The sequence below is a fragment of the Panthera onca genome, chromosome B2 (assembly GCF_046562875.1).
Source record: "Panthera onca isolate mPanOnc1 chromosome B2, mPanOnc1 haplotype 2, whole genome shotgun sequence".
Classification (NCBI taxonomy): domain Eukaryota; kingdom Metazoa; phylum Chordata; class Mammalia; order Carnivora; family Felidae; genus Panthera; species Panthera onca.
Genome location: NC_138343.1, coordinates 29,060,198 through 29,082,796, shown reverse-complemented (window position 1 = coordinate 29,082,796; position 22,599 = coordinate 29,060,198). Strand labels below are relative to the sequence as shown.

At 40.9% G+C, this 22,599-nt stretch overlaps 1 protein-coding gene across 1 annotated transcript in view; it reads left to right on the top strand.

Moving 5' to 3' along the window:
• Positions 1–22,599, top strand: part of LOC132667896 (uncharacterized) — a 26,307-nt gene extending 3,708 nt beyond the window's left edge. The window contains exons 3-4 of the mRNA XM_060617159.2: positions 19,951–20,005; positions 22,272–22,599. Of these exons, the coding sequence (XP_060473142.1) occupies positions 19,951–20,005; positions 22,272–22,301 (85 nt within the window). The 3' untranslated portion in view covers positions 22,302–22,599. The remainder of the gene's footprint in view (positions 1–19,950; positions 20,006–22,271) is intronic.

Below are 22,599 nucleotides of genomic sequence, written 5' to 3'. Positions count from 1 at the left end.
TGTAGTTCAGGAGATGTGGAATAACACTGATTTGTAATGTTGATTTATACCAAGGGATTTCTACCACAGGAGTATGAAAAAATTAATTATTGTAATAAGATAAAGGGTAATTAAAAATATATACATTTTAATACTGTTTTTATATCTGTAAAGGAGAAAAGATATCTTGAAGCCACTGAGTTTTATAGAGGAAATGAGTATAGTAGTAGCGCATGTAGAAAACTGGTTGAGGTCAGATATGGTAGGTTGGGGAGGGAGAGGGTTCACCTGTTCAGACATTTGAGATTCTTAGAAAAGACAAAGCATCTAATTTTCCCTGACCACTTTTTTTTTCAATTTCTCAAATTATGGAAAAATCACAAACACATAGAGAGTGTTCTGTTTACATTTTATACTTCATAGTGGCTGTTTTTTCTTTCCAGTTCAGTGATACAGAGAGCTATCTCATTTTTTTTCCAAGTTTGTGTTGTTACTTAATTGTGTATATGTATCATTGTGTATATGTATCATATGTATCATTTATTCAACCATTTTATTAAGAGTAAAGATTTAGGGGGTTCCTGAGTGGCTCAGTCAATTGTGTCTGACTTCAGCTCAGGCCATGATGTCACAGTTTTGTGGGTTTGAGCCCTGTGTCGGGCTCTGTGCTGACAGGTCAGAGCCTGGAGCCTACTTTGGATTCTGTGTCTCCCTGTCTCTCTGCTCCTCTCCTGCTCGCACTCTGTCTCTCAAAAATAAACATTAAAAAATATTAAAAAAAAAAAAGAAAGAATCAAATATGGCCTTTTGTAGCAACGTGGATGGAACTGGAGAGTGTGATGCTAAGTGAAATAAGTCATACAGAGAAAGACAGATACCATATGTTTTCACTCTTATGTGGATCCTGAGAAACTTAACAGAAGTCCATGGGGGAGGGGAAGAAAAAAAAAAGAGGTTACAGAGGGAGAGAGCCAAAGCATAAGAGACTGTTAAAAACTGAGAACAAACTGAGGGTTGATGGGGGGTGGGAGGGAGGGGAGGGTGGGTGATGGGTATTGAGGAGGGCACCTTTTGGGATGAGCACTGGGTGTTGTATGGAAACCAATTTGACAACAAATTTCATATTAAAAACAAACAAACAAAAAAGAGTAGACATTTAGTTTCTTTCCAAGTCTTATTAAAGGCTGTACTGAACATCTTATCTTGTTTTCCTCTGTTTTATTTAGGTGTATAAATAGACATATAACATTGTATTAGTTTAAGGTGTACAATGTATAATGTGGGTATATTTGCACATACATCATGCCATGTTTTAGTAGGACACATTTCTGGAAGTTGGGCTGCTAGGTCCAAATGCATGGGAATATAGAATTTTAATAGAGTCCTCTAGTTTCCTTCCCATAAAGTTGCACCTGTGTATACCCACACCAGCATATTATGAAATAGTCTGTTTCTCTACAATGGAGCCAGTGCTGAAAGTTTCATATTTAAAAATTTTTGCTAATGTTTTTCATTTAAGATTTGAATGATTGTATAACAGATTTTATTCTGCAGGTGCCATACATTTTTCAACTTTTTATTGGCAGATGGGAATTTATTTAGTTTTCTTTTTTGCCTTAGTTTCCTTTTTTTTTTTTTTTTTTTTTTTTTTGCTGTTACACTAACAGTGTTATAGTAAATATTTTCTGAAGATATGTCCTTATAGATTTATATGTGCTAATAGATTTATTACTGAGAGAAAAGTTTCTGGGGTTGTTTTAATTAAAAAAATTTTTTTTATGTTTATTTTTGAGAGAGAGAGAGAGAGCATGAGCCGGGGAGGGCAGAGAGAGAGGGAGACACAGAATCTGAAGTAGGCTCCACGCTCTGAGCTGTCAGCACAGAGCCTGACGTGGAGCTCGTGGAGCTCGAGATCAGAGATCAAGACCTGAGCCGAAGGCAAACACTTAACCAACTGAGCCACCCAAGTGCCCCTGGGGTTTTAATTTTAATGGATATTGGGGTATTGTTTTTTCACAAGGGTGTTATTCCTTACATTTCCCTGGCAGCAATGTATGCGCTGGCCTCCTTTCCACATCCCCAGTAGACATAAGTATGATCTGTGTTTGTATGCTTTTCTAGTCAGTAAAGAAATGTCTTAGTTACTTGAATTGCATATTCTCTTCCTTAGTAATTTTGGGTATCTTTTTGTTATTGTTTGTTTGTCAGTGGGATTTTTCTTTGTATTTCCAATCTTTGCCCATTTTTCCTGTATGATTCTTTGTCTTTTTTATTCAATTGCTACATATATATAAAATATACGCATGACATGTTGTCTTTATTACAATATCCATCCTGACCTCCAAATTCTTATTTACTTTCCTAGATTTTAAAAAAGTTTTTTTTGAAATACCAGTTAACATACAATATAATATTAGGTTCAGGTGTATAACATAGTGATTTGACACTTCCATACATCATCCAGTGCTTATTACAAGTGCACTCCTTAATCCCTATGACCTATTTAACCCATTTCTCCCCAACTGCCTCCCCACTGGTAACCATCAGAGTCTGTTTCTTGATTTGTCTCTCTGTCTCTCCCCCCACTCTCCCCTGCCCTATGTTCGTTTGTTTTGTTTCTTAAGGTCCACATATGAGTGAAATCATACAGTATCTGTCTTTCTCTGACTGACTTACTTCACTTAGCATAATACTCTCTGGCTCTATCCATGTTCTTGCAGATGGCAGGATTTCATTCTTTTTTTATGGCTGAGTAATATTCCAGTGTGTGTGTGTGTGTGTGTGTGTGTGTGTGTGTGTGTGTGTACACATCTTTATCCATTCATCGGTTGGTGGACGTTTGGGTTCTTTCCATAATTTGGCTATTGTAGATAATGCTGCTATACACATTGGGGTACATATATCCCTTTGCTTAGTAATTTTAAATGGTTATTTTTAAATGTTTTTTTTTTTATTTTTTGTTTTTTAAATTTACATCCAAGTTAGCATATAGTGCAACAATGATTTCTGGAGTAGATTCCTTAATGCCCCTTACTCATTTAGCCCATCCCCCCTCCCATAATCCCTCCAGTAACCCTCTGTTTGTTCTCCATATTTAAGAGTCTTATGTTTTGTCCCCCTCCCTGTTATATTATTTTTGCTTCCCTTCCCTTGTGCTCATCTGTTATGTGTCTTAAAGTCCTCATATGAGTGAAGTCATATGATATTTGTCTTTCTCTGACTGACTAATTTTGCTTAGCGTAATACCCTCTAGTTCCATCCACGTAGTTGCAAATGGCAAGATTTCATTCTTGTTGATTGCTGAGTAATACTCCATTGTATATATATACCACATCTTCTTTATCCATTCATCCATCACTGGACATTTGGGCTCTTTCCATACTTTGGCTATTGTTGATGGTGCTGCTATAAACATTGGGGTGTATGTGCCCCTTTGAAACAGCATACCTGTACCCTTGGATAAATACCTAGTAGTGCAATTGCTGGGTTGTAGAGGTTTTTTTTTTTTGTAGGTTTTTATTTGTTTTGAGAGATTGAGAACGAGCAAGGGGAGAGGCAGAGAAAGAAGGGGACAGAGGATCTGAAGCAGGGTCTGTGCTGACCGCAGAGAGTCCAGTGTGGGGCTCGAACTCATGAACCGTGAGATCATGACCTGAGCTGAAGTTGGATGCTTAACCAACTGAGCCACCCAGGTGCCCCAACTTCGATTAGTATTTTTGTGTTCTTTGGGTAAATACATACTAGTGCAGTTGCTGGATCATAGAATAGTTATATTTTTAACTTTTTGAGGAAACTCCACATTGTTTTCCAGAGTGACTGCATCAGTTTGCATTCTCACCAACAGTGCAAGAGAGTTCCCATTTCTCCACATCCTTGCCAATACCTGTTGTTTCTTGTGTTGTTGATTTTAACCATTTTGTAGTTATGATTTGTGTTTCCCTGGTGATGAGTGATGTTGAGCATCTTCTCATGTGTCTCATAGCCCTCTGGATGTCTCCCTTGGAAAAATGTCTATTCATGTCTTCTGCCCATTTTTTAATTGGATTATTCATTTTGGGGGGGGGGTTTGAGTTGAGTTTTATAAGTCTTCATATATTTTGGATACTAACCCTTCATCAGATATGTTGTTTGCAATGTCTTCTATTCCGTGGGTTGCCTTTTAGTTTTGTTGACTGTTTCCTTTGCTGTATGGTTTTTATCTTGATGAGGTCCTAATGGTTCATTTTTGCTTTTGCTTCTCTTGCCTCGGGAGATGTGTCTAGTAAGAAGTTGCTACAGCCAAGGTTAAGGAAGTTACTGCCTGTGTTCTCCTCTAGGATTTTAATGGTTTCATGTCTCACATTTAGGTCTTTAATCCATTTTGAATTTATTTTTGTGTATGGTGAAAGAGAGTGGTCCAGTTTCATTTTTTGCATGTTGCTGTCCAGTTTTCCCAGCACCATTTGTTGAAGAGACTTTATCCCAATGGACTTTCCAGCTTTGTTGAAGATTAATTGACCCTGTAGTTGTGGGTTCATTTCTGCAGTTCCTATTCTGTTGAGGTATATTTCCTATAACCCTACTTTGTTGAGGGTTTTTATCATGAATGGATGTTGTACTTTGTCTCATGCTTTTCCTGCATCTATTGAAATGATCATGTAGTTCTTATCCTTTCTTTTATTAATGTGGTGCATCATGTTGATTGATTTCAGAATATTGAACCCTTGCAGCCTAGGAATAATCCCACTTGATCGTGGTGAATGATTCTTTTAATGTATTGTTGGATTTGGTTTCCTAGTATTTAATTGAGAATTTTTGAATCCATGTTTATCAGGGATAATGGCCTGTAGTTCTCTTTTTTAGTGGAGTCTTTGTTTTTGGTGTTAGGGTAATGCTGGCCTTATAGAACGAATTTGGAAGTTTTCCCTTTTTTCCCCTAATTTTTGGAATAGTTTGGAATAGTTGAGGTATTAACTGTTCTTTAAACGTTTGGTAGAATCCATCTGTGAAGCCATCTGGCCCTGGACTTTTATTTGTTGGGAGATTTTTTTATTACTAATTCAGTTTCTTTGCTGGCAGTCGTTCTGTTCAAGTTTTCTACTTCTTCCTGTTTCAGTTTTGGTAGTTCATATGTTCTTAGAAGGTTATCTGTTTCTTCCAGGTTATCCAGTTTGTTGGCATATAGTTTTTCATAATATTCTCTTAATAATTGTTTGTATTTCTTTGGTGTTTGAGCCTTAGTATTTTTGATCTGTAAATAGTATATAACATGAGAGTGTCATAAAGACGATTTTCTTCAAAGAAATTGTTTAAAGTTAGATTTATGATATGAAAGTTTTATTTGTAGTTTGGTATTCTTTCTAAGATACTTGTCACCTCATGTATTTACATATACTTTATTTCATTTCGAGTTAACTGTAGCATCCAAAATGCATGATGATGAAATTGCAATTTGTCTGTCTGCATTATTTCTGGAAAACAGGTTTGAATGCAAAGGCAGAACCAAAGAAGTCTAGAATGAGAGCCTCAACAAGTAGTTTATTTTATTTTATTATTTATTTATTTATTTATTTGGATGTATGTTTTCATTTTTTTTAATATGAAATTTATTGTCAAATTGATTTCCATACAACACCCAGTGCTCATCCCAACAGGTGCCCTCCTCAATGTCCATCACCCACTTTCCCCTCCCTCCCACCCCCACATCAACCCTCAGTTTATTCTCAGTTTTTAAGAGTCTCTTATGGTTTGGCTTGCTTCCTCTCTAACTTTTTTTTTTTCCTTCCCCTCCCCCATGGTCTTCTGTTAAGTTTCTCAGGATCCACATAAGAGTGAAAACATGTGGTATCTGTCATTCTCTGTGTGACTTATTTCACTTAGCATAACACTCTTCAGTTCCAAGGGCTAGTATCCAAAATCTATAAAGAACTCACCAAACTCCACACCCGAAAAACAAATAATCCAGTGAAGAAATGGGCAGAAAACATGAACAGACACTTCTCTAAAGAAGACATCCAGATGGCCAACAGGCACATGAAAAGATGCTCAACGTCACTCCTCATCAGGGAAATACAAATCAAAACCACACTGAGATATCACCTCACACCAGTCAGAGTGGCTAAAATGAACAAATCAGGAGACTATAGATGCTGGAGAGGATGTGGAGAAACGGGAACCCTCTTGCACTGTTGGTGGGAATGCAAACTGGTGCAGCCACTCTGGAAAACAGTGTGGAGGTTCCTCAGAAAGTTAAAAGAATTACCCTACAAGGCCACAGTAGCACTACTGGGAATTTATCCCAAGGATACAGGAGTGCTTATTTGTAAGGGCACAATTACAAATTGTCTAATATGGGGTTCTTTATAGATTTTGGATACTAACCCTTTATCCATTATGTCATTTGCAAATATCTCCTCCCATTCTGTCAGTGGCTGTTTAGTTTCATTGATTGTTTTTTTTGCTGTGTGGAAGCTTTTTATCTTGATGAGGTCCCAATAGTTCATTTTTGCTTTTATTTCCCTTCCCTTGGAGACATTTCAAGTAAGAATTTGCTGCGGTCGAGGTCTAAGAGGTTGCTGCATATTTTCTCCCATAGGATTTTGATGGTTTCCTAGTTCACATTTATTCTTTAATCCATTTTGAATTTGTTTTTGTGTATGGTGTAAGAAAGTGGTCCAGTTTCATTCTTCTGCACGTCGCTGTCCAGTTCTCCCAGCACCATTTACTAAGGAGACTGTCTTTTTTCCATTGGATATTCTTTCCTGCTTTGTCAAAGATTAGTTGGCCATACATTTGTGCGTCCATTTCTGGGTTCTCCATTCTATTCCATTCATCTGTGTGTCTGTTTTTTGTGCCAGTACCATACTGTCTTGATGATTACAGCTTTGCAATAACAGCTTGAAGTCCAAGATTGTGATGCCTCCAGCTTTGGTTTTCTTGTTCAACATTACTTTGGCTATTCAGGGTCTTTTTTGGTTCCATACAAATTTTAGGATTGTTTGTTCTAGCTCTGTGAAGAATGTGGTGCTATTTTGATTGAGATGGTATCGAATGTGTAGTTTGCTTTGGGTAGTAGAGACATTTTGACAATATTTGTTCTTCTGATCCATGATCATGGAATTTTTTTTTCATTTCTTTGTGTCTTTGTTTCTTTACTAAGCTTTCTATAGTTTTCAGCGAACAGATCTTGGTATTTTACGATTTTGGTGCAATAGTAAATGGGATCAATTCCCTGATATCTCTTTCTATTGTTTCATTATTGGTGTATAGAAATGCAGTTGATTTCTATACATTGATTTTATATCGTGCGACTTTGCTGAATTCGTGTATCAGCTCTAGCAGTTTTTTGGTGGAGTCTTTTGGGTTTTCCACGTAGAGTATTGCGTTATCTGCGAAGAGTGAAAGTTTGACTTCTTCTTTGCCAATTCGGATGCCTTTTATTTCTTTTTGATATCTGACTGCTGCGGCTAGGACTTCCAACACTATGATAAAAAACAATGGTGAGAGTGAACATCCCTGTTGTGTTCCTGATCTCAGGGGGAAAGCTCTCAGTTTTACCCCATTAAGGATGATATTAGCTGTGAAACTTTTATGTATGGCTTTTATGATGTTAAGTTATGTTTCTTCTATCCCAATTTTCTTAAGGCTTTTTATTAATAAAGGATGGTGTATTTTGTCAAATGCTTTTTCTGCATCTATTGACAGGATCATATGGTTTTTATCCTTTTTTCTATTAATGTGATGTATCATGTTGATTGATTTGCCAATATTGAACCAGCTCTGCAGCCCAGGAATGAATCTCACATGATCATGGTGAATAATTCTTTTAATGTACTGTTGAATTCGATCTGCTAGTATCTTGTTGAGAATTTTTGCCTCCAGGTTCATCAGGGATATTGGCCTGTAATTCTCCTTTTTAGTGGGGTCTTGGTCTGGTTTGGGAATCAAAGTAATGCTGGCTTCATAGAATGAGTCCATTTCTATTTTTTGGAACAGTTTGAGCAGAGTAGGAATTAACTCTGCTTTAAATGTCTCCAGAATTCCCCTGGGAAGCCATCTGACCCAGGACTCTTATTTGTTGGGAGATTTTTGATAACCAATTCAATTACTTCACTGGTTTGGGTCTGTTCAGATTTTCTATTTCTTTCTGTTTGAGTTTTGGTGGTGTGGGGGTGTCTAGGAATTTGCTCATTTCTTCCAGATTGTCCAGTTTGTTGGCATATAATTTTTCATAGTAATCTCTAATAATTGTTTGTGTTTCTGTTGGTTGTACTCTTTCCTCTGTCATTTGTGATTTTATCTATTTGGGTCCTCTCTCTTTTCCTTTTGAGAAGTTTGACTAGGGTTTTATTAATTTTGTTTATTTTTTTAAACACCGGCTCTTAGACTCATTGATCTGTTCTACTGGTTTTTTGGGTTCTATATTGCTTATTTCTGCTCTAATCTTTATTATTTCCCTTCTTCTGCTGGCTTTGGACTTTATTTGCTGCTCCTTTTCTAGCTCTTTTAGATCTAAGGTCAGGTTGTGTATTTGGGGCCTTTCTTGCTTCTTGAGTTAGGCCTGAAGTGCAGTGTATTTTCCTCTTAGGACTGCCTTTGCTGCATCCCAGAGGGTTTGGGCTGTCATGTTTTCATGTTCATTTGCTTCCATATATTTTAAAATGTCTTCTTTAATTTCCTGGTTGGCCCATTCATTCTTTAGTAGGATGTTCTTTCACCTCCATGTATTTGGGGGCTTTCCAGTTTTTTTCTTGTGGTTGATTTCAAGCTTTATAGTGTTGTGATCTGAAAATATGCATGGTATAATCTCAGTCCTTTTATATTTGTTGAGGGCTGTTTTGTGACCCAGTATGTGGTCTATTTTGGAGAATGTTCCATGTGCACTCGAGAAGAATGTGTATGCTGCTGCTTTAAGATTAAAAGTTCTGAATATATCTGTTAAGTCCACCTGGTCCAATGCGTCAGTCAGAGCTGTTGTTTCCTTATTGATTTTTTGCCTAGATGATCTGTCTATTGTTGTAAGCGGAACATTAAAGTCACCTACAATTACAGTATTATTATCAATAAGTTTGCTTATGTTTGTGAATAACTGACTTACATATTTAGCTGCTCTCATGTTGGGGGCATAAACATTTACAACTGTTAGCTGTTCTTGATGGATAGACCCCTTAATTATGATGCCCTTCTTTATCTCTTGTTAGTGTCTGTTTTAAAATCCAGGTTGTTTGATACAAGTATGGCTACTCTGGCTTTCTTTTGACATCCAGTAGCATGATGGATGGTTCTCCATCCCCTCACTTTCAATCTGCAGGTTTCCTCAGGTCTAAAATGAGTCTCTTGTAGGGGCATATAGATGGATCTTGTTTTTTTATCCATTCTTATATCCTGTGTCTTTTGATTGTAGCATTTAGTCTGTTTACATTCAGTGTTTATTGAAAGATATGGATTCAGTGTCATTGTGTTATCTGTAGGTTTTGTGTTCATGGTGATGTCTCTTGTCCTTTGTAGTCTTTGTGGCTTTCCACTTAGAGTCCCCCTTAGGATCTTCTGCAGGGCTGGTTTAGTGGTGATAAACTCCTTTAGTTTTTGTTTATCTGGAAAAGCCTTTATCTCTCCTTCTATTCTGAACGTCAGCCTTGCTGGATAGAGGATTCTTGGCTGCATATTTTCCCTATTCAGCACACTGAAGATTTCCTGCCACTCCCTTCTGGCCTGCCAATTTTCAGTGGACAGGTCTGCTACTCCCCTTATGTGTCTACCCTTGTAGGTTAAGGCCCGTTTGTTCCTAGCTGCTTTCAGAATTCTCCCTTTATCTTTGTATTTTGCCAGTTTTACTATATGTCGTGGTGTTGACCTGTTTTTGTTGATTTTGAAGGGAGTTCGTTCTCTGTGCCTCTTGGGCTTGTATGCCTGTTTCCTGCCTCCCTCACCCCCCAGATTAGGAAGTTCTCATCTATAATTTGTTCAAATAAACCTTCTGCCCCTTTCTCTCTCTCTTCTTCTGGAACTCCTGTGATAGGATATTGTTTTGTTTCACTGAATCACTTAGCTCTCTAATTGTCCTCTCATGGTCTAGTAATTTCCTTTCCCTCTTTTTTCAGCTTCATCATTTTCCATAATTTTATCTTCGATTTCACCTATTCTGTCCTCTGCCTCTTCCATTCTCATTGTCACTGTATCTAGTTTATTTTGCATCTCATTTATAGCATTCCATAATTCATTGTGACTATTTCTTAGGTCTTTGATCTCTACAGCAGTAGATTCTCTGCTGTCTTCTACACTCTTTTTGAGCCCAGCTTTTAGTCTATGACTATAATTCTAAATTCTTGTTCAGATAATTTGTTTATATCTGTTTTGTGCAAATCTCTGGCTGTGGTTTCTTCCTGAATATTCTTTTGGGGGGGAATTCTTCCGTTTCATCTTTTTGGCTAGGTTTTTTTCCTTTATGTGTTTTTATAGCTTGCTATGTGTCCTACACCTGCGAGTGCTACTATGTTAATAAGGGGCCACTTAAGGAAGTGTTTTTGGAGCATGTTGCATGCATGGTTGTTGCATATTTGGCTGCTCTATCCCACTGCCCGTAGTGGTGGATTGTTTGGACCTTCAACCAGGTGTGCTTTGATTTGTTCGTTGAAGTAACCATACAAAACCATACATATATTTGGGTTCTTCCACGTTTGGAGCATAAATGTTTACCCTTGTTATATCTTCTTGGTGCTAGACCCCTTAATTATGATATAATGCCCTTCATCTCTTATTACAGTCTTTATTTTAAAACCTAGATTGTTGATATAAGTATGGCTATTCCAGCTTTCTTTTGGCGACCGTTAGCATGATAGATGGTTCTCCATCCCCTTGCTTTCAATCTGAAGGTGCCTTTAGGTCTAAAGTGGGTCTCTTGTAAACAATATATAGATGGAATTTGTTTTCTTATCCATTCTGTTACCTTATCTCTTTTGATTGGAGCATTTAGTCCATTGACATTTAGAGTGAGTACTGAAATATATGAATTTATTGACATTATGTTGCCTGTAGAATTGGAGTTTCTGGTGGTGTTCTCTGGTCTTTTCTAGTCTTTGTTGCTTTTGGTCTTTTGTTTTCTGTGGGTTTTTTTTTTCCTCTTTTCTCTCTTCAGAGAGTCCCCCTTAAAATTTCTTGTAGGGCTGGTTTAGTGGTCATGAACTTCTTTAATTTTTGTTTGTCTGAGAAACTTTTAATCTCTCCTTCTATTTTGAATGACAGCCTTGCTGGATAAAGAATTCTTGGCTGCATATTTTTCTGATTCAGCACATTGAATATATCCTGCCACTCCTTTCTGGCCTGCCAAGTTTGTTGTGGATAGGTCTGCTGCAAACCTGATCTGTCTTCCCTTGTAGGTTAAGGACTTTTTTTTTTTTTCCCTTGCTGCTTTCATGATTCTTTCCTTGCCTGAGTATTTTGTGAATTTGACTATGATATGCCTTGTTGATGGTCAGTTTTTGTTGAATCTTAGGGGAGTCCTCTGTGCTTCCTGGGTTTTGATGTCTGTGTCTTTCCCCAGATTAGGAAAGTTTTCCACTATGATTTGCTCACATAAACCTTCTACCCCTTTTTTTCTCTCTTCCTCTTCTGGGACCCCTATGATTCTGATGTTGTTCCTTTTTAATGAGTCACTGATTTCTCTAATTCTTAAATCATGCTCTTTTGCCTTAGTTTCCCTTTTTTTGTGCTTCAATGTTCTCCGTAAGTTTGTCCACTATATCACTGATTCTCTGTTCTGCTTCATCCATCCTTGCCACCATGGCATCTGTTCGAGAATGCAGCTCAGTTATAGCATTTTTTATTTTATCCTGAATAGCTTTTACTTTTTTTTTATCTCCACAGAAAGGGATTCTAATCTATTTTCTACCCCAGCTACTATTCATATTATTGTGGTTCTAAATTCTGGTTTAGACATCTTGCTTGTATCTGTGTTAAGTCCCTGGCTGTCATTTCTTCCTGTTCTTTCTTTTGGGCTTAATTCCTTTGTTTTGTCATTTTGAAGGAAGAAAAGGAATTAATAAGGTAAAATGTTAAAATTAAAAAATGTAGGGGCGCCTGGGTGGCTCAGTCGGTTAAGCGTCTGACTTCGGCTCAGGTCATGATCTCCCGGTCCGTGGGTTCGAGCCCTGCGTCGGGCTCTGTGCTGACAGCTCAGAGCCTGGAGCCTGTTTCAGATTCCGTCTCTCTCTCTTTCTCTGACCTTCCCCTGTTCACGCTCTGTCTCTCTCTGTCTCAAAAAATAAATAAATGTTAAAAAAAATTAAAAAAAAATTAAAAAATTTAAAACAACACAAAAAATCAAAGGCTGCTAGATCTTAGGTGTCTTTTGGTCTGGTTGTTGAAAGTAGCTTGATAGGTTAGAGAAAAAAGGGAAAATAAGAAAAAAAAGAAAGAAAACATTTGAAAATTTGAAAAAATGAATACACCCACATAGAATAAAATTAAATTATGGAAGTAAAATCGTATTTAAGAAATTTACAAAAAAGTAATAAAATAGGAAAAAATTAAAAATCTTTTTAATAAAAATGGAAAATGAAAGTAAATTTTTTCTCCTTCTGTATTCAAGAATAAGAAAAAGAAAAAAAAATTGAATAGATGGACCAGAAAACAGACTGAAATATGATTGAAATTACATCAGTTTCCCCTAGATGTCAAACTATGAAGTACTTTATAGTCCTTAAACTAAGCAGGTGGAGAGACTTGCGGTATTTCTGAAGAGTGAGGTTGGCCCAGTTGGGCAGGGTTGAGTGTAATGGCTCCATTCTCCTCTAGATGGTGCTGCTTAGCTTACTGGGGTGGATTGTTTTAGAGGGTGTAGGCATGTATGTGCATGTGCAGGAGGGGTGAAAATGGTGTCACCCAGCTACCCAGTCTCTCCTATCAGAATTCTGTGCTCTCTCGACTGACAGTCTAGCACCCCTCTTTGTCTCTGGTTTCTCTCCGCTCCCCACTTTTACACTATCCGGCTGCCAGGTAGCACCTCCCTCCTGAGTTTTATCCTAGATGCAGCTGTGTTTCCCAACCCCTCACTTTGTGGCTCAGAATGGATCAAAGGGGGAGGGTCTCACTGAGTAATGGCCAGGTGCCCACCTGCCCCCAGGAACGTTCACAGGACCATGCTGCTGCTGCTGCTCAGAGACCACAGTTGGGTGCCCCGCCCCAGAAAAAGTTCACATGATCGTGTAGCAGCAGCATTTCAGGAATTATGGTAAATCCCACACACATCTGGCACCAGGCTTCTCCCTTAATGTCCTTGTTCCAGCACCAGTGAATATGGTTGTTCTCCAGGGTTTGCTGGGACCTTTGGCTGGGACCTCCACAGCCTCTACCAAATATCCTCCCAGCAGGGGAACTGCCTCTCCCCGTGTGGCCCGAGGACCCCTTGGACCTTGCTGTCTGCTCCTGGGGATTTGCCCTTTCCACCAGAGCACCGCTAGGTATTGAGCTGCAGAGTTTCAGACTCTGCACTGCCCCTGTTTATAGAGTCTTAATGGAATTTAAACCCTCTCCTTTCTCCCTTTTTTGTCCAGTCCCTTGTGTGCTCTTTCTTTTCTCTCCAGCTGCTTTGCAGAGGGAGGCAGGGGGATGCTTTCCCGTATTCCCCCTGTCTCTGTTCTCTCTCCACAAGCAAAAAACCTCCTTGCCGTCCCTGGCTTCTCTCTCCCCCCAGTTCACCTCTCCACACCATGTTTCTGCCAAGTTCTGTGGTTTAGGTTGTGCAGATTGTTGTGCTAATCCTCAAAACAGTTTTCTAGGGGTGCAAGATGGTTTAGTGTTGATATGGCTGCATTTCAGGATTGAGAGATGCAAAAAAAACTTACATGCTGTTCTGCCATCTTCACCCCACCCCCTGCCTTTTAATGTTTTTTGTTTTTTGTTTTTTTTAATTTCCGAGAGAGAGACAGAGCCTGAGTGGGGGAGGGGTTGTGAGAGGGAGACACAGAACTTGAAGCAGACTCGTCTTCGCACTGTCAGCACAGAGCCTGATGCGGGTTTTGAACCCACCTACTGTGATGAGATCATGACCTGAGTTGAAGTCAGATGCTTAACCACCGAGTCACTCAGGTGCCTCCCAGCTAGTATTATTTAATCATGGTTCTAAATTTTAGTTTAGACATCATACTTCTATTTGTATTGATTAAATCCCTGGCTGTCATTTCTCCGTGTTCTTTCTTGTAGGGTGAATTCCTCCTTTTCATTTTGGAGGAAGAAAAAAATTAATAAAGAGTTGAAATTAAAATATTAAAACAAAACCAAATCAAGTAAAGGAATCTAGATTCTAGATGTGTTTCAGTCTGCTTGTTGAGAGAAGCTTGATAGAAAAGAGGAAAAGAAGAAAAGAAAAAAGTTTAAAAAAATTTAAAAAATTAAAAAAATTTTAAATAATAAAATAGGACAAAATAAAATAAATATAAAAATTTGCTTCTCTGTAACCAAGAACAAAAAAGAAGAGAAAGAAAAAATTAACATAAAAACAGAAGCAATGAAATGTAACCAATGAACAAGCAAACAAAATGAAACCCAAATGAAGCTAGCTCCAGTTTCCCTAGAACTGAAATTTTGTAGCACACAAAAGTCTGTATTTGTGTTGGTCTCCTAAGGAATGTGCCTGGATGGCACAGATGGGTGGGGTTTGGTTTAACAGTTCTGTTTTCCACTTGGTGCTGCTTAGCTCCCTGGGGTCAATTAGTATGGGTGTGCTAGAGGTGAAAATGTCTTTGCCCTACTCTCTAGTCACCAGTTCAGGAATTTCGAGCTTTCACAGATGCACAATCAAGCACCCCTTCTTTGTCTCAGGTTTCCATCTGCTCCTTGTCTTTACCCTGTAATTGCCTAAGCTGTCTGCCTGCCAGGCGGTGCCTCCCTCCTGAGTTTTATCTTGAATGGGCCTGTGTTTCAAAACTACGCACTTCAGAGATGAACCCCCCCACCCCCCACCACATTTGGCTGGGACCTACACTGATTCTCTGGGGGAAGGTCTGACTGAGCAATGGCCAGGTACCAACTCGTCCCAGAAAATGTTCTCATGATCCTGCAGCAACAGAGGCTGACAGTTCATAGTAAATCACAACCCACAGATGGCACACAACAGGTTTTGCTGCACTTAGCTGGCATCTTTGTCCCAATATCTGGTAATGTGGCAGCCCTCCGAGGTCTGTTTGGACCTTTGCCTGCTTGGAGGCCGTATTGCTTTTACCAAATGCACTCAACCAGGGGAACCTCTTCTCCCTGTATGGCACAGGGAATTCTCAGACCTCACTGCCTGCTCCCAGGGATTTCACTCTGCTTCCTTGCTGGAGTACCGCCAGGCACTGAGCTCTGAAACTTCAGACTCTGTGCTCCACTGTTTATAGAAACTGGAGGTGTTGAAACTCTCTCCTTTCTCCCCATCAATGATTTTGAGGAACAGGTTTCTTGTCCAGTCCCCTGTTAGTGTTTTCACTCTCTTTCTCTCCAGCTACTTTCAGGGGCAGTATTTTTATTGTGTAATCCTGATGTACTGCACTCTGTACTCTTTTCTCTTTCTGGACCCTCTCTCTGGGTCCTCCCTACCCTCTGGAGCACCACGGCTTTTCTCCCAGTTCACCTCTCCACACCATGTACCTGCCAAGTTCTCTTGCTCAAATTATGCAGATTGTTGCATTAGTCCTCAGGTCAATTTCCTAGATGTTCAAAATGGTTTGATGTTGATCTAGCTGTGTTTCAGAGATGAGACAAGCTCAGGGTCCCCATTCTACTCTGTCCTGTGCTAACTTCATTATTATTGTGTGGAAATGTAACATTTTCTGTATGTTGATTTTATATCCTACAACTTTACTGAACTCATGTACTCTGATAGTTAGGTTTTTCTATATATGGTATCATGTCATCTGCAAATAGTGACAGTTTTACTTCTTCCTTACCAATTTGTATACCTCTTATTTCTTTTTCTTGTCTAAATGCTGTGGCTAGGTCTTCCAGTAGTTGTTGAATAAAGATGCCTTGTTCCTGATCTTAGGTGAAAAGCTCTCAGTTTTTCACAATTCAGTATGTTAGATGTGGGTTTGTCACATATGGCATTTATTATATTGAGGTATGTTCCCTCTGTACCCGCTTTGTTGACATTGGGGTGAATTCCTCCATCTTGTCATATTGTCAAGGTAAAAAAAAAAAAAAAAAAAAAAAGAACCTAGATTCTAGGTGTGTTTTAGTCTGCTTGTTAAAAAAAAGCCAAGTCTAAAAAAAAAACCACAATTTTAAAATATTTAAAAATGGCCTTTTCTGATTCCCAAAGGAAAAAACAAACAAAACAAAAAAAGAAGAGAAGCTAGATCTATTTCCCCTAGAGCTGAAGCTTTGCAGCACTCTATGATCTGTTTGGTGTGTGGGAATGGTTTGTGCTGGTCGTCTGGTTGTGGGCCTGCTATGCTGATTCTCAGGCAGTCTTGCTCTAGTGGAGATGGCCCCTGTAGGGTGCAGATGGCCTCAGTGTCCACTTGGTGGTGGTCTTTTGCTCATTGAAGTAGGTCAGTGCTGTTGGGCTGGGTGAAAATGTCCTTGCCCTGTTCTCATGACCCAGAAGCAGAAAGCTGGTGCCCACCACTCTTCAGAAAGCCCTCACAGAAGAGCAAACAATCACCTCTCTTATTTCCCCAGCTTCTGCCAAATCCTGCCTTCACCCTGCGTTGGTCAGAGCTGTCTGCCTGCAAGACTGCACACCACTCCTGTGTTTCACCCCACTCCTGTCTTTTAGCTCAGATTCACAGCAGGGTTTCACTCCATATTTTAGAAATCTGTGCAGCATGGACCCACACTAATTCTGTGGAGGAGTACCTTGCTGAGCTATGGCTGGCACTGGCTTCTCCCAGAAATCGGTTATGTTACCATGCAGCAGCTCAGAATTTATTGGTAAAGCCCAGCAGAAAGTCAGCACCAAGGCTTGTTGCCCTCAGCCAGCATTCCTGTTCCTATGTTAATGAATGGGGCAGCTCATTGGTGCCTGCTAGGTCTTTTTCCTCTGGAAATGCCTCTCCCAAATGCACTCCACACAGGGGAACTGCTTCCCCGTGCAACCCAGGGGACCTTCAGAACACGCTGTCTGCTCCCAGGTCTCCCCTCTCCTTCCCCATGGGAGTATGGGAGCACCACCAAGCCTGCCAGGCATGATCTTGGTGATGGCATGGATCTCCAAAACTTCAGACGGCATTCAGCTGTTTATAAAAACTTGTGGCTGTCTGCCCGTCTCATTTCCCCATTTAGTGGTTTTGGGGAAGAGTTTTTCTTATGCAATTACATGCTCACACTTTCTCTCTCTCTGTCTCTCTCTCTCTCCTGTCTTCATGATCAGGGCTCCCTTTATCCCAGTACCTGCAGCTTTTCTCTCCCCTAAATAAAATTTCTGTAGCTCCTATCTTCCATGATGTGGCAGTTTTTTCGCCTCTGATTGTGCATTTTTGCTATCTTAATCCTTATCGACTTCTTGGGTGTTCAGAATCATTTGGTATTTATCTAGCTGTGTTTGAGAGATGAGGCAAACTTATGGTCTCCCTACTCTGCCATCTTAACTCCTCTCATTGATAATGATTTATTGCTTAGATATGTAAGTTTCCAAATATTTCTCTTACTATGGTAGATATATGGTGTGCAACTGTCAGAACCATTAATAGAGACTGCAGTGATATACACTACTTACAATCGTGTAAAGCCTTTGTTTCCATGTAAAATGCTTTGCTTAATTGCACAGTAGATAATAACTATCTTTTTTTCTTGAGAGAGAATGCATGCGTGTGCACGCAGTTTGGGGAGGGGCAGAAGATGAGGGAGAAAGAATTTTTTTAAGTTTATTCCTTTTTGAGTGGGGTTAGGGACCAAATGAGAGGGAGAGAGAGGATCCCAAGCAGGCTCCATGCTGATCGCATGGAGCCTGATGTGCGGCTCTATCCCATGAATTGTGAGATCATAACCTGAGCTGAAATCAAGAGTTGGATGCTCAACCAAGTGAGCCACTCAGGCTCCCCGGAGAGGGAGAATCTTCAGTAGACTCCATGCCCAGCGCAGAGCCTGATGTGGGACTTGGTTGATTTCAGGACTGTGAGATCATCACCTATACCAAAATCAAGAGCTGGATGCCTGATTGAGTCACCCAGGCACCCAGATAATACTAACATCTGATTGTTCTTTTTGATTGTTTGTTCCTTTTATCAACACTGTAAGTATTATTATAGGGATTTTACTATTTCGAAGACTTTACTGTGTGAAGCTAATTTATAATATTCTTCAAACATGTATTTATTTATTTGTTTGTTTATTTATGATGCTTATTTTTTGAGAGGGAGAGAGACACAGAGTGTGAGTGGGGGAAGGACAGAGGCAGAAGGAGACACAGAATCTGAAGCAGGCTCCAGGCTCTGAGCTGTCAGCACAGAGCCTGATGTGGGGTTTGAACCCACAAACCCATGAGATCATAACCTGAGTCAAAGTCGGATGCTTAACCGACTGAGCCACCCAGGTGCCCCCAAACCTTTTTTTAGTATTGCTAATGATTTTCGTTGAATTTTGAGCACTGACAGAATGTGCTTAGCACTTTAAACTTTCATACAGCTTTTGAACATGATTTGCATCTAATATCGTTGACGCAGAATGAACAAACATTTTAGAATGTCTCCAGACCAGTGGCGGGAGGGGGGGTGGTGCCTGAGAAGTAATCAAATACAGGGACATAAGATATACAGTCTGGGAAGAATGGGGCCCATGTGCTGAGGACAGCCACCCCACCCTGAGTCCCCTGGGCAGTGCTGTGTCACACACTCTTCTTAGGCCCACCCTGGGTGAAAGTACTCTCAGGAGACCACAGGGCTCTGGGTTTGTGGATTAGTACCTATAAATATTTATCTAGAAATATTTAGTTATAGGCTTCATTAGAGGGTAGAGAGTCTTTGAAAAAGGCTCTTAACTTTGGGGGAAAATGTCAGAATGGGTTCCCACCCCCTTGTTGTGGGCCCTGGTCTCACCAGTGTTGGCTCCTATAGGGAACACTCCCTGTCTGACCCTGGTAGGAAGCCAAACCATGAGGAGTTATGGCATCTTGGTCTTTGGAGTACATGCTTTTTAAGAAGACCTTGCCTTAGCCCTCCCTGTTTTGTCTTCTCTACCCTCCCAGAATACATGTGATCCACCCCCTCCCCCAAACTGCAACATCACCCTGAGGTGCTCTGTGCCCTGGGCTTCTGCCCTGCAAATATCACCCTGACCTGGAAGTGTGCCGGGGAGCACCAGACCCAAGACAGAGAGCTTGTGGAGACCAGGCCGAAGGGGATGGAACCATCCAGAAGTGGTGGCCATTGTGTTGCTTTCTTGAGATGAGCAGAGATACACATGCCATGTGCAGCATGAGGGGCTGCCTGAGCCCATCACCATGAGATAGGATAAGGAAGGAGATTAGGAGTGGAGCCACATATCAGGGTAACAGGAGCCCTTCTAGAGGCTTTCAGCAGAGGCAGGGCACAGAGACACCCCTCACTTTTCCTTTCCTCCTCAGATCCATTTTCCCAGCCCACCATGCTCATTAAGCAGCATCTGCTGACTGGGTTCTCCTTGGTGCTCTCATCGTTGGGATTGTTTGAACAGCAGTTTAGATTGTTGGAAGTATAGTTGCTAGAGGCATGCTCTAGAACAACAAGAACTCTTTGGGGAAGAGGTCTAGGTTTCTTCATTCTGATCTAGAACTCTCTAACCCCAGGATACATTGGAAACTCCTGTTCCTATTAATTCTGAAGGAAATATGGAGACATCCTTCTGTGCAGCAAAGCCTGGTGTGTGTGGGTGGGGAGGTGGGGGGGGGGGCTCATGGCTGGTGGGAGGGCAGCTAGAAGAAGGTGGGAGGCTGGAGACTGCTGGACCCCCAAAGCCCCAAAACCAGGTGGGTAATGCATGTGGTTGCCTCTGCATTCCAGGATCTCGATCTAACTTCATATCTCCTGCTCCTTCATTTAGGAGGGTTCCAGAGCAGACATGGATGAGATCCAGAAAGTACCTGAGTTCCTGGGAAGTAGGTCTCTTTCTGGTGGGATGAAAATTCCCATGTCCTTCTCACTCAAGATCCTAAATATTTTAAAAAGATGAAGTGGGAGTGAACCTGGCCCTAATTGAATTGGCAAATGTGAAGGGAGGGTGTTATGTGTGTGCGTGTGTCTGTTTGGGTGGGTTCACAATCCCATTGAAATGTGTATGGGTATTTGTGTGTGGAGGTTTGTATAGATGTGTGTGAGCATATACAAGCATGTATGTGTGTTTGTATGTATATGTGTACCTGTGTGTGTTTGAACATTGCTCTGATGTCGTAGACTCTAAGTCTAAAGTTCTCTTTAAGAGCAGACACAGAATTAAAAAGAGAGATGGCTAATGTCCGGGAAAAAGACAAGAGCCCCGAATAAGGGTCCTTGCCCCGTATTTATTCAGATCAGAAGGCTTGCAAACGTGATGGGCATGCACAAAGAGACAAAATAAACTAGGAACATTAACTTGTGGATGTGAGGGAGGGAAAGGGGATTTTGAAGATATACAGTGTTTGGGGTTTGGGTCAATATAAAACAAATTCCAGGCGCCGGGCAGATGGGTAGATGGTTGTTAAGAGCAGACAGGAGGTGCCGTTCCTATTTATCTTTGCCAGCCTAGGGGATGAGACAGACAGGGAGAATAACCTCAGGGTTGACAAGACTCCTATTCTTTTGTTAATCATCTCTGCTCTGGGCTGCTTTGCCTGCAGCTCTGTGGTCCAAAGTCCAGTTCACCAATTTACTTGTCCTGGGCCTATTCTCCTATGAAAGCAGCTTTCTGCTGAAGTACTAAACTTGGGGTGCTTTCACCCTGAATATCTAATCTTGTTATTCCTATGTATTGGGCACCTTTGTGCTGATTCTATTTCAGGCCTTGCCTCTATTTTGGGGGGTTCAGCATCCCCTCCCTATTTTGGGGTGCCTTTGCACCTCCCTGTTTTTGGCACCTTTGTGCCTCCCTATTCTTGGAGTGCCAATCTGGTTACCCAAACTTGGGTGTGAGCATTTTATGACTTTGTGTTTCTTTGTGCTTTGTTAACCCATTGGTGTAGGCCCGGGGGAGTCCTAGCTTATCCCCCACACTCTGAGGATTCTTCACACTCTTGTGGCCACCCTGGCCATTTCATGGTTGCCTTACCCCCACCCTATAGGTTAGAAGTGGCAGAACAGCTTTCCATCTGCAGCACATGAGAGGGGCTCAGGGTGATGAGTGATGGGGAGAACTGGTACTTGTCATAGTAGGAAGAAGAAAACAGGAGCTAAATTGGTGGGACTCTTACTTCCTGGGTTGTACTTAATAAAAGTCTCACACACTGTTTTAAGGGATGTCATGAATTGAATAATTTAAAACCTCCTAATAGCCCTACAAGATGGGGAAAGTTATCAACCCCATTTTATAGGCAAGGAAAGCGAGGGCACTCAGGTTGAGTGACTCAGTTGGCTGAGCCATGATTCTACAAAATGGTCAGGCTACTGAGCCCAAGTGCTGTTTTTGTTTTTTTGTTTTTTGTTTTTGGCTTCTGCACACTGTTCATCTGACTCATTAAGGGTCACCTTAACAGCCTCATTCTGTGGTTCTGCTAGCTTCTTCTCTAGCACTGAGTCTTATCGGGAGTATGTGTTTTTCACTGTACCTACTGATAAGTCCATGGGGTTTGAAGTGACAGGAGAGTTGGTTCTACATTAGCTGATGGAGTGTGTTTGCTGGAGGTGGCAGGAATGGAGGGTTACATCTAGGCTGTAGGCAATCAATGGTGTCTGCATCTGAGCTGTGAGGTGTGCTGTCCACAATGCTGAGGGGGGAAGACCTTCGCCATGGGAGGGCAGAGTTTCTCCATCACTGTTTTATTCACAGATCGAAAGTACAGCCCTGTTTGAAAGTACAGCCCTCTGAGAGACACTGGCATGATCACTCATGTCCTTCCAATCCCTGCTGCCCTTAACTTCTCTGTTTCTAAGTGACTCTCTGGTAATACCTGCTCTCCAAGGTGAGAGGTGAGGCAAAGTCTAGCCTCACCCCTGCTCATGGCACTTCCTCCCACCCTGCCTACTGCTCCCTCCTGGGGCCTCCTCAATGGAGTGAGAGGAAAGAACTTGACGTTCATGTTGTAAAGAGAAAGGATGTCTGTCTTCAAGAAAGGGAAGAGCTACCTTAGGGGGAGAATGGAGTTACTCCTTGTGGGCTGGTGGGCTGGGGGCCTCAGTGTCTTGCTGGATGTAGGCAGGATGCTGACCTCAGTTTCTGTCTTTCCAACATAGCTGCTTGCCTCAGCAAAGTTTGCAAGTTGAGAAGACAGTAGAGAGTCAGCCGGCAAGCTGGAAGTCATGATCCAATTTTCAGATCCAGCATCACCACTGCCACATCTTATTGGTTAGAAGATAATTCCAGGTCTTGCCCACACAAATTGGGAGATTCCACAAGGCCATGTGGACCAGGAGGTGGAGACCATTGGGCCTTATTATAATCTGTATGGGGATGTTCCAGGTGACAGATGACAGAAATGGAGGGTAGCACAGTCTCTGAACTGGATGTGTTCATACACGGATTGCACAACCTTTTTTTTTTTTTTTAATGTTTATTTATTTT